The sequence below is a fragment of the Molossus molossus genome, unplaced genomic scaffold, assembly GCF_014108415.1.
Source record: "Molossus molossus isolate mMolMol1 unplaced genomic scaffold, mMolMol1.p scaffold_m16_p_9, whole genome shotgun sequence".
Lineage (NCBI taxonomy): Eukaryota > Metazoa > Chordata > Mammalia > Chiroptera > Molossidae > Molossus > Molossus molossus.
Genome location: NW_023425403.1, coordinates 78,863,217 through 78,875,437, shown reverse-complemented (window position 1 = coordinate 78,875,437; position 12,221 = coordinate 78,863,217). Strand labels below are relative to the sequence as shown.

General features: G+C 36.4%; 1 protein-coding gene across 8 annotated transcripts in view; it reads right to left on the bottom strand.

The window, feature by feature from the left end:
- DIAPH3 (diaphanous related formin 3) overlaps window positions 1-12,221 on the bottom strand; it is a 487,836-nt gene that overhangs the window by 329,828 nt on the left and 145,787 nt on the right. For all 8 annotated transcript variants that reach the window (XR_004958076.1, XM_036249888.1, XM_036249889.1 and 5 more), the window contains exons 10-12: window positions 3,394-3,504; window positions 3,000-3,118; window positions 2,071-2,187 (exon numbers count right to left, since the gene is read on the bottom strand). Coding sequence is in view for 7 of the 8 variants with exons in the window: in XM_036249888.1 (XP_036105781.1) it covers window positions 2,071-2,187; window positions 3,000-3,118; window positions 3,394-3,504 (347 nt within the window). In the remaining variant the exon portion in view is untranslated. The remainder of the gene's footprint in view (window positions 1-2,070; window positions 2,188-2,999; window positions 3,119-3,393; window positions 3,505-12,221) is intronic.

Sequence of the window (12,221 nt, the reverse complement as noted above, 5' to 3'; positions counted from 1 at the left end):
CACAGGAAACGTAATCCCAACAAGGACCGAGGACCTGAGGCTTAGGAAGCCAACAAGAAAGCAACAAATTAAATTTCAGAGGGAAGTGGGATGGGGGGGTGGGGGGATGGGAAGAAATAAACCAAAGAACTTATAGGCACATATGCATAACCAATGGACATAAACAACAGTGCAATGAAGGCATGTGGGAAAAGGGGGCAGCATAGGAGCGAGGAGGAGGAGGGGGTCAGTGGGAGGGGAAGGGGATATCCGTAATATTTTCAACAATAAAGACGCTTTTTTTTTTAATTCCTCACTCGAGGATATTTTTCCACTTATTATCAGATAGAATGGGAGGGAGGGAGAGACAGACAGAGAAAAACATCGATGTGATAGAGCCACATGTATTGGTTGCCTCCTGCAGTACCTACCAGAGCCAGCAACAAACCACAACCAAGGTACGTGCCCTTGACCAGAATCGAACCCACGACTCATTGGTCTGTGGGCCAACACTCCCATACCTGAACCAAACCAGCCAGGGCAAGTTCCTTTTTTTTTTTTTATTTAATAAATAAAAGTAAAGCCATAAAAAAGAAAAAGAAGTGATACTCAGAAAATGACCAAAATAATCAAACATCAGTGTTGTTTCTGAAAGCAAACATCAGTGTTGAATTATTAAAAACTCAAAGGGCTTTTAAACAACTAGAGGTTGACAGAACCAAACATACAGGGATCAAGTAAAGGATGGGTTTACTGTAGAGAAAGTAGAAGTTTCAATTTCACTTTTAAGTAAATTTGGAATAAAAATATAATATCCTAATTAGCAGGGAACAGTCGGCCCTCATTTATCACAGTTAATCAGTTCCAGACTCTACCGTGATAAATGCATTTCCACAAAGTAGGATTCTTTATTTATGTGCAGACGTCCCTCGTCACTTCGCACTTCGAAAGCGAAAGCACGAAGTGGTGAGGGATGACTGTACCTATATTTTAAAATCTTATGTCATTAAAGTATTAGTATTGTGGTTAAATATTTAAACTGTTTTATTTTTAATAAAATGTTAGAAGAAAATGAAGCATTAAAACAGGTGACTAAACTCTTATTTTACAATACCAATGGGATTCCTCAATTCTGCAAACGAAGGGGGTATGATGGATAATCTGTACTCATCCCAAAGAAGCTAAGGCTTTAATGTTTTGACTCATTCTGTCCTCTTGTTAGGTACATCAAAAGGCCTAAAGTATACCCCTGACATCACCTAGAGGACAGGGCCTGAATAAGACATGTCTAGCAAATCTTTCTTGTTGAAATTAGAATAAGAAAAGACTTACTACCCACAGTATTTGAGAATTCAATTTTAGCAAAGCTAAATTGGTGGCAACATAAATGGTTTTATATTCAAAGATTTCAGCTTCCCTCATAACATAGTAATAAAAGCAAAAAGAGGATACTGAGAACATTTATTAAGCATACACCATGTGCCAGGTATTTGGCTAGAAATTTTACCCATGTTACTGTATTTCATTTCCACAGCAACCCAGGCATGTTAGGTGCTAGTATCCATATGTAAGTTACACAGAGGTAAGGTACAGGCAGGATAAACAACTTGTTAATAAGGTCAAAATGGTTAGGACATAAATGACTTGAAAGTAATTTGTCTTACTTTTCTGATACATTAGCAACATTAAACACACCTATATTATTAAGGCATTTTTATCCACTTAATAAAAGCAATGTTTAAGTTTTCTTCATGTAACTTATAAAGGTGAAACTCATCCTCATTCCTGCTGGCTCAGGACTAACCAGAAAAGATTACCCATGGCATGATAAACTAGTAGTCTGTTGCTAGTTCGCATTTTTATTCAGATGAAAAGTTGTAAACAAGAATCCACTGGAGCTTAAAAAAATAATAGTAATACCATTTTACCATCATCTATCTAAATACATGCCCAGAGGAACACATTCTATGAATTGGTATTATGAAAAAAATCTTAAAATTATTTGCTTGCCCGTATCAAACATCAGGTGACTTTCACAATTAATAGAATTTTATCAGTGAAATAAAACACTAGAATATAGCTTCCTCTTACCTTATAAAGGAGTCATTGCGAATCAGTAAAAGATGCTGAAGAATAGAAATAAAATATTTCTCTGCTCTTGTTTCCTTCACTGTGCTCCACACCATGTTGTAAACATCATACGCTTCAGTAAATTGATTAAGGAATATGTGGATTTATTTATCCTCTCCACTGAACTGAAATAATATGACACAGAATCTGCTCTGTAAGACTTCTAAAGATTATTGTGTGCCTTACCCTAAAATATGCATCATGCATACTCAACATAAGATCAAACACAGGTAGTTAGAACTGAGAGGAGAGGGAATTGTGTGCAATGACGACCTGACACTTCCTGGTTTTTCCTCTACAATTAACCCCAACCACCTCCCTCATCAGAGCCAAGAGGCTGCTGGCAGCCAGTGCTGTGGGCAGCTGGCTGTGATTACTCTACTGGGTTCTGGGGGTGCCCTGACCCAGAGAGTATTACCTACAAGGGAGAAGCCCCAGCGGAGGACAGGAAACTGGCGGATCTCTGAGAAGACACAGACATGTGCAGACCCACAGAGTTAACAAAGGCCCATATGAGTATGTACCCAGGATGTAGGGCAGGAGCTAATCAGTAGGCTATGGTCCCCTAATTTGTACTGCAGGAAACATCTGCGAGAGGGCAGGTGTCAAACATAAAAAGAAAAACAGAGATTACACACATACATAGATGAAACTAGTCTAACAGAATTCATTTATACGTTGTAACATCCATTTACTTATGCATGTATTCATAAAAATCACACATTAATTAACTAAAAAATATGAAAGTTTATACAATTATCCTTCTCCTTCATAAAGTTTGATGTTATATTGTTTATTTAGAAGTTTAATATTTTATGGGATAGAGGTTAGTTGGTTGGGATTTAGCAGTAATTGTACATATTTGTCTAGACTTCAGAACAAAAGGATATTCAAGTTCAGCTCTAATATCTTCCAGGCGATGGGAGAACTCAATCAAGTCTTCTTCCTTATGCTCATCAAAAACTTTAAGTTGGATATCCAAGCCATCATTCTTAATGCATTTCAAATTCTAGAGATACCAAGTAGAAATTAGGATGAACTTATTTCCCATAATGCAAAAAAGTTAAATGAAAACATAAACCAACCACTCAACTTGATTTATAGCATTCAAACATTTAAAGTGTTAAATATTCAAAAATCGTATCAAGTTTTAAAAAATAAATTTTAATATTCAAGCCTTTCTTCCCACAGACAAATTATTCCTGAAGGTAATTTATCTACATTTCCCCCTACTCAAGTACTCCTCTAATTTAAATATTAATAAGGAGACTTTAGGGCACTTACTGGCAATATCTCTTTCAACCCACAACGCATAAATTCATTTCTGATGTGAAGCCTGAAGTCCAAATCATCGGGAGATGTAACAAGGGCATTGATGAGCTGCATACATGCCACCTACAACAGATTACACAGCCAGAGTTAGACTTGGATTCCAACATTAAGAGAGAAAAAGTGTAATAGAACTAAAACATCAAGGTTTTGTTCCAAGCATTATCAAATATGTTCCTTCATGGGACAGTCTAGTAAAACAAAAATTCTTACGTAAAATATTTTAGTCAACAACAAATTATATAAGAATTATAGTTTCAGTGGAGTTTTTGATTTGTCAAGTAGTCAGAGGTTCTTGTGGGAGAGGAGAGATGGAGAAACATCAGGCATTGGCACTGTTCCATAAAAACTTGACTCTAACCAAGTTAAGAGCTTGTCCAAAATGTCATTTCATACATATACAACACAAACTGAACACATTCTAGCTATAAATTTCAAATAGATAACTAACATGTAAAATAGGATAGTAAAATAACTTTTTTTTCATCAAGAGAAATTCAAAGACCCAAAGACTTCAAAGTCATCAAGTGCTCCAAATGTCATTAATAGGGTTGATATAGGCAAAAAATATATTATGAACACTACGTAATTACTAAAAGTTTATTTACCAGGCAATGGTTCTTAACCTTTGGTAAAAATTCAAAACTACTGTATGCTACGACAAATGCATAAAGAAATAATATAGCTAACTATACTATTTAGTATATACTTAAATGATAAATATTAAAATTCACTGTAGTTTTTTCAGTTCTGGTTTAATACTCCAACTTTCAACCTCTCCATTTTTTTTTTAATCCTGGCCTAAAATATATCACTTACCATCTAAAATCCATATAATGGAAACAAGTGAGACAGATGGTCCCTAGAGAACCAAAAGTGTGCTTTGCTGCTGCTGTTATTTTTACAAGTCTACATTCTACCCAAGTCTAGCAAGAATGACAGGCCTACTGATCAAAGTTTAGCCTCATGCTGTTCCCTAAATTGTTCTTTCTCCATCCCTGAAGGCCAGGTTTATATGAATTTAAAATGTCATTTTTAGATTGAGACACCAATAGGGGTCTCACTCCCTGCTGGTTGAAATATCTAGTAATTGTTGTATTTTAAATCTAAATGTTAAAATCTGACCAGCATCCCAATACTGTCAAGCTTCTACTGTCAAAACTTAAGACTGTTAAAAGTGGGGGTGAGAAATGTGCCAGAAGAGAGTAGAAAGAAAAACATACTAAAAAAATTTTTAAAGAGTCAGTCTTTCCAGTATACATTCTCTGAACTGTAACCAGTTCATGTCAAAAGGTCAAGTTTCAAATGCTTTCTTTCCACTTCCATGCCAGCCATTACCTGGTACCACAAATGTTTTTCTCACCAATACTATATAATTTTAAAAGATCTCAAAGAGCATATAAATAATGTTTCAGTACATTCAGAGAAATTAAATCAGTCTTAGTCACCAGATTTCTGGAAAAGATGTAAATTAGAGAACATTCAACAAAGCCACAAAAATAAGTAACAAAAACTAGCAGCAAATATCACCTGAATGGAAAGTGGATATATGTAGAGAATTAACAGCAAGAAACTGAAGAGAAAAAAGAGAGAAGGAGCCCAGCCAGTGTGGCTCAGTGGTTGAGTGTCAACCCATACACCAAACCAAGAGGTCACTGGTTCATTTCCCAGTCAGGGCACATGCCCAGGTTGTGGGCCCGATCCCCAGTGGGGGGCATGCAGGATGCGGCCAATAGATGTTCTTTCTCATCCATGTTTCCATCTCTCTCTCCCTCTCCTTTCTTCTCTCTCTAAAATCAACAATGAAAAAAATGAAAAGGATAATACAACGTACGTCCAGGAAGCATTCTAAAAAGCAAGTCACCATAAAAGGAAACATAGGAAATTGATTTAAGTTTAAATGATCAATTTAGTTCTCTAAGAGTCCCTTCCCAATTCTAATAATAATTTGCCATCATGACCTATAATCACTCTTTGATTAATTTATATTTATATTAACTATGCAAACATGTCTATAAATATATACACATATATAGCAAAATATATTATTGCCTTACAGATAAAATATTCTATAATCAAGCTAAAGACCAAGGAGTTCATCCTACTTTTTTAACACGTATTGTTGTATCATATAATTTCATACTAATACAGCATACCAGCAGAACTTGGTGTCAAATCAATTCCAAGAGACACTAAAAAAGTACTGTGAACTAGTAAAGTGAACAAGCCATGTTGCCTGCCCAAATGAAGGTAAATAGTTACTGTGATTGAAAACATACTATATGATATGTCCAGTATATAATGGAAATATGTAAAATATATATAAATAAAAACAAGGACAGCTTAGTAACGGTACAGACTCGTAAGGATTAATAAGAAGACAGCCCGATGAAGAGGAGGACCAAGATGTTGCAAGCAGAGGAATTAACATTTTCAATGGCATGGGTTCTTTTGATGAATTACAAGAAAGTCAGATTTCCGAGGTAGTTTGTAGGGTGGGAAGGAGGAGAGCAGGGAAGAAGTCAGTGGGAATGAGGCTGGACAAAGAAACAGGACAGACGAGGCACCGCCTTGTGTGCCAAGTCAGAAAATTCGGATGCGACTAGGAATAGTGAAAATCATAAAGGATTTTATGCAAAGGAGAATCAGTAGTAGAGGCAATAGCTACAAGTTAAGAAGCTATTGTAGAAGTAACTCTGATGAGCAACAAGGGAGGGCTGGAACATTTGAAGTATAAAGAAGGAAAACAAAACCAGAGTGATTGACGAGGGGTTGAGGAAGAGGAAAATAATTCACAAGAGGCCTGATGCCTAAGTTATTCAAGTAAATAGGAGGTGGTACCATTAACAGAGATATAAAATCCAGGGAAAGAAACTAGTTTTAGAGAAAAACAGAAATAAATCCCAGTTTTTAAATTGTGAGATTGAAATGTACATTAGGAATCGTTCACTCATTAACAAAAATTAGTTCTTGGGTGCCTACCCTGTGTCACCTGAGGATATTAACAGAAATGCAAGAAAATAAGTGAGATGTTCATCAAAAAAAATTAATCACCATGCTCTGTTTGATGTTCCACAAATGTAGCGTATGATCTCCATTAATTTGCATTCTGCCATACTAACTGCTTCAAGAGCTGTTCTAGAACTGAGGAGAGTAAGAAAACAAGGAGCTTCTGCCCTCAAGATTAACTAAAGATTCTATCATTGGACATCAGACTATGGTTCACTTTCTGTTACATTATGTCATGCATTGCATTCCTTCAAAGCCTCTTTATTGGTACCTACTATGTACCAGACACTGCTCTTTGTGCCAGGAATACAGCTATTAAAAAAAGATAGAAATCACTATGAGAGAGGAGTCAAGATTTGAATCCAAGTTTTTGGACCTAGGCAAGTCAAAGAATGAAAGTGTCATTTATTAAGATAGGAAAGACCACGGGAGAAATGGGCTTGGGAAGAAAGATCAGGAGTTCATTTCTGAAGATGTACAATTGGAAGTACCTGTTAGTGATCTTTGCTGAAAAGAGTAGAGACGAGTGGATATAGGAGGATTCCAATTCAAGAGAGAGATTATCGCCCAGCTGGTGTGGCTCAGTGGTTGACCGTTGACCCATGCACCAAGAGGCTGAAAGTTCGATTCCCAATCAGGGCACATGTCCAGGTTATGGGCCAAATCCCCAGTGGGGGGCATGCAGGAGGCAACCAATCCATGTTCTTTCTTATCGATGTTTCCATCTCTCTCTCCCTCTCCCTTCCTCTCTCTCTAAAATCATTAAAAGGAAAAAAAATTTTTTTTAATAAAGAGATTACCATAGCAAAATATGTAAACACCGAGATCTCAGATGGATCATCTAGGGCCGAGTAGAGAGAGGAAAAAGGACACAGAGGAATGGATAGGGGCATTTCAATTGTAGGTTTCAATTTGCAGCTTGAGGAAATAAAGTAAAAAGCCAGCAGTGAAGTAGAAGAAAGGCAGACTCTCCACATAATTGGCATTCTGAAAGTATGGGATGCACATGTCTCAACAGGGAGAGTGATCAACCGAGTCAAATGCTCTAATCGGTCAAATAAGATGTCGAATCAATCACCACTGCATTTGCCAAATCGGTGACTGAAAAAGAATAGTTGCTGTCCCACGTGGAAAAACAGTTGCCTCCTCACATGTACCACATGCAACCAGTAAACAAAAACATACAGTTAAAATTGACTCTAAGTAGTCTCCTTATTCCAAATGCATCTGTATTCTTTACCTTTGGTTGCTTCTTAACCTTTGGTTTACACAAGACTATGTAAGACACTTCTCTTTAGGTATTAGATCACAGACTCAATTCTAATCATTTGAAAAGCAAATACAGTAAAGCTCATTTTGTTCCTCTTACATGAGAAAAGGTATTTCTAACATAACTTCTAGCTGGAAGGGTGTGTGTGTCCACCTCGAATTTAGGAGAGTTGAGGTGATTTCCTCAAGGGCAGAGATCAGACTGCAGATGTATGACAAGGACTGAGGCCGGCCAGCAAAGCCCACAGAGCCCAAGATCAGGGAAATGAGCAGCCAAATGGTAATTACGAAGAGACAAATGGCAGACATGCCGGAAACTAGAAGGTAAAGACACATAACAGGGGATAATAAAGTAGATAAACTGTACACAGAAATCTCAGATATTCAATAGGAAGAATACAGCTGTTCAAAGGCAACCTTAAGAACAAGGCAAATGATCAAAGGAAAGTCATTAGAAATAGAAAGAGGTTAACAGCAAAACAGAACATGCCAGCATCTGTATCATTTAATCAGCGAAGTAGCTTTCCACCCTTGAAAAGAAAGTGATGCTTCTTCATATGTGAATACATATCACCCCAATTTCCTCTAGTACACAATTAACTGTTATCACTATACTCAGCACAAATATGAGAAAACTAAACACTACACATCTTTAACATTTGGTTTCTTACCATTTTTGGACAAACAAGTTTAAGCACAAAATTCAAAATACACCAACAGGTGTGATGCCTGAGCGTCACCAGCCACACGCCTGCCCAATGTTCACAGGCTGCCAGGGCAGATGTTTTCTCCATGATTGTGCTAAAGGATCTGAGATGACATCTAACAAACAGCAAACCAAGTATCTTTAGAAAGCGCACTCTTTGGTCAACTTGTTCATCCTGAATCTAGACAGATGTTCTTACAAGTAAAATGATGACCCTACTACATTCAAAACATATTATATGCAGAAGCTAAATCCAGATTGGAAACAAGTACCAGTAAAGTACTTACAAATTCTATCAGAATCTGTGAATAATACTTATTAACTGGGCATAAAAGATATTGCTTAGACTGCTATTCATCTTTCCTAGAACCCTATAGCAGAAATCATCTGTCTTTTTCCACACAATCAAATTTCACACTTATCAAGTTAAAATGAATAAACGATGCTTATAGAGAAATACTTTATCTTCGGTGCAAATTTTTTAAATCCAGCAAATTTAAATTCACATACATTAATTCAGAATAAAAAGTAAACAGACTACATAAAGTAGACAAACACAGAAATAGTAAAGTACATCAGCACATAACAGGGAATAAACTTTAAACTACTCTGACTAACCATGAACTGGAATTAGAATAAAATGCACTAACAAACTGATAAAAAGAACTCACATACTGACAGTTTCCTTACAAACACAATGCTGGCATCTGCATTTCCAACTCCTGCTTGTATAAGAAATGGCCTTGATCATGACTTCAGTTGATGCAGATCACCCAACTACAGGAATGTGGCTAGCACTGGCCAGTATGCCAACATTAAAAATCCATACTGGACGAGCAAGGACACTCACAGCCTGCACATGTCCACAAGCCCCTCCCTGCTCTCTTTGTTCTGCTTTCCCTCCCCCTCCTTATGAAAACCTCTGCCTGCACTGAGATGTTAGGATGGTTTTGAAGGCATGAGCCTGCCATATTCTCAGGTTGTCAACACATGAATAAACCTCCTTCCTACTCAACTAGATGCTGTCTCTCCAGTTTGGCTTTCATGGCAGCAGGCACTACTGGAACTACTAGACACTTTCCCAGTTTCAAGTAGATCAAGTAGTATAATTTTATTTAGACTTCCAATAAAATGCTTTGTAAATGATAGATACAGTGAGAGAGCAAGTCAGAACTCAGAATAACTGCATATATCCCACACATTCAGGGGAAAAAAAACAAAAACACTACAGGACTCAAGGAGCTATAATTTACATGAGCAGGAATACTGGAAGAAAAAAAAAAAACCTGGATTTTTAAATATTTATTGAGACACTCCTGCTTAGACAGCATTAATTTCTTCTATTTCCTCCGATAAATTTTGTTGAAACTGCCTTTATTGGAATTTTCATAGGAAACATTAGCTGGCTTTAAATTGTGGAGTATAAGCTTCTTAAGGGCAGGCGTGTCTACATTTACCTTCACAGTTTTAATATCCAGTATAACCCAGTGTCCAACAGTCACTGCATAATTAACTGACTAGCTGCTTAATTATGAAATTTAGCATTTACCTTTGAGGCATGAGTTAAGTTTATTTTTCAGGTGGCATATTGTAGCCTAAGTGAAGAAATGAATTATGCAGACTCAGAAATTTGGCAGAAAATTCTAGACAAAAACGTTAACCACTAGTTTACACTTAGGTGTGCTCCATATGACAATGAGTTCATACTGGAATATTATTTTACTATGTCTTTAATGTCTATTAGCTTAATGACAGATTACTTACCAATGTAATTTAATAGGTTTGGTGTTTGATTCGTACTGATATATTAATCCTACTACTTCATCCAAATGATTTGACTATTATTTAATAAAAATAGTAGACAAAACAGAGAGGAATTAAATTGGTCTCTTCATCCTTCTGGAATATCCCAAAAATGGCCCTAAAAATTAACTCTTTAACATTCTCTGTATTCTTTTCACCTGTCATTAAATGTGAGAACAATTTATTTGAAATTGAAAATAACTTAAGCTAACAATTATTTTTTTTGTGATAGGAGGGGAGATACTTAAAACAAACAAACAAAAAAAACAGTAAATCAAAATATAATAATTATAAGAAAGACTTTATTGTGATCTCAGGCAAAATTAAACTTGGGAGCATTTTGAGCATTTAAGGGCCAAAGGAAATAAAAACAAACAGGAGCAAATAAATTTGGCTAAATCCACAAGGTATTTTACCTATGATTTGTTTCAATACAACTATCCAATGTCATACTTGTCTGATTATTGCCCAATGACAAATTTCAATGTACACTGGTATTATGTCAATTACGGTGATTTTTAATACTCTGTTTTTAATATTTTAATGAACCTAAACTGCTTATAAAATAGAAAAAATTCTAAATTTTTTAAATTAAAAATTACCAATTTTTTTCATTTCTGAGATGTAAAAAAAAAAAGAGAAGATCTAATCAAATTTTCAAAGATCTAGTCTGTAGTTGAACTCAATGAAATACACTAAAATTTAAGAGTTTTCTTTTAAAGAAAAATTTTAATTGTCTTGAGGTAGCCATCACAACACAATTCTCAATCTGTGACTATAGGTAACATAAATGAGGTAAAGAAATTAAGTAAAAACAAACAAAAAAATACCAACAAACAAAAATATCCCAAAATCTATAGATACAACAGTAAGGGGATTACCAGAGGCAAGGGGGGTTAGGCGGTAGTAGGCAGAAGAGGGTAAAGGAGGGATAAATGGTACTGGAAGGAAACTTGACTTGGGGTGTTGAACACACAATACAATATACAGATGATGTGTTACAGAACTGTATACCTGAAAATTTTATTAACCAATGTCACCTCAATAAATTCAATAGAAATAATAAATGAATAATCAACAACCCCAGCTGCTCCCCTCTGATATCCATCACAACATCTGAGCTGAAGCCACACTTCCCAGAGGCTGCTCCCAGCCAATGTCTGGACACAGCCAAGAATACTAAACAGGTGTAATCCCGGGATACTAAGAATTTTGGCTCAAGGATTCCCCAACTACCTTGCCAAGTTCTTCTAGAACTGCATGGCAGGCTAAGGCTTCCACCCAACCTTCCTTCCTTCCCTCCCTCCTGCTCTCCTTCACTAGGGGTCAGATCTGGTTTGAGTCTAACATCTCCCAGCCTCCCAGCTCCCTCCCCAGGTTCCCTCATAGGCACCTCCCCTATTCTCTTGGGTATCAAATCTCTTGCTCTCAGAGTTCCCAGAGTAACACAGCCTTGCTCCACAAAGCAAGTTCCAGCAAGAGTATCATTTTCAAATTGTCTGATTCATAAGTATTATGAATAAACCTTTGTATTTAACAGAACACTTTCACATTTTCCTGTTTTTCTCAAAACGTGAGCATCCTGTGCACTTGTAACTTGTAAGCATGGAATACCTGTCAAGACCACATGTATGTCAGATACCTGAATGCATTTGGAACACAATTTTCCTCTCATAACAGTTCCATAGATACCACAGGCTTGGATCATATTTCAGACTGTAGTTTCTAGGGAAAAATATAAAGTGGGCAAAAGGAGGTTTCCAGTTGTGAGCACACAAAACACAGTTTATTCTTGTATTTATTCATTACTGTATTATTTATATTACAACTGGAAACCTACCTTTGCCCACCCCTGTATATTGTAGGGTGCAGAAATATCTACCACAGGAATCCTAGAAGGATATTATCTATCTTCCCACTGTTTCAACATTATCGCTGTATCTTTTTTTTAATAAATTTTTTTCTTTATTGATTTTAAATAGAGAGGAAGAGGGAG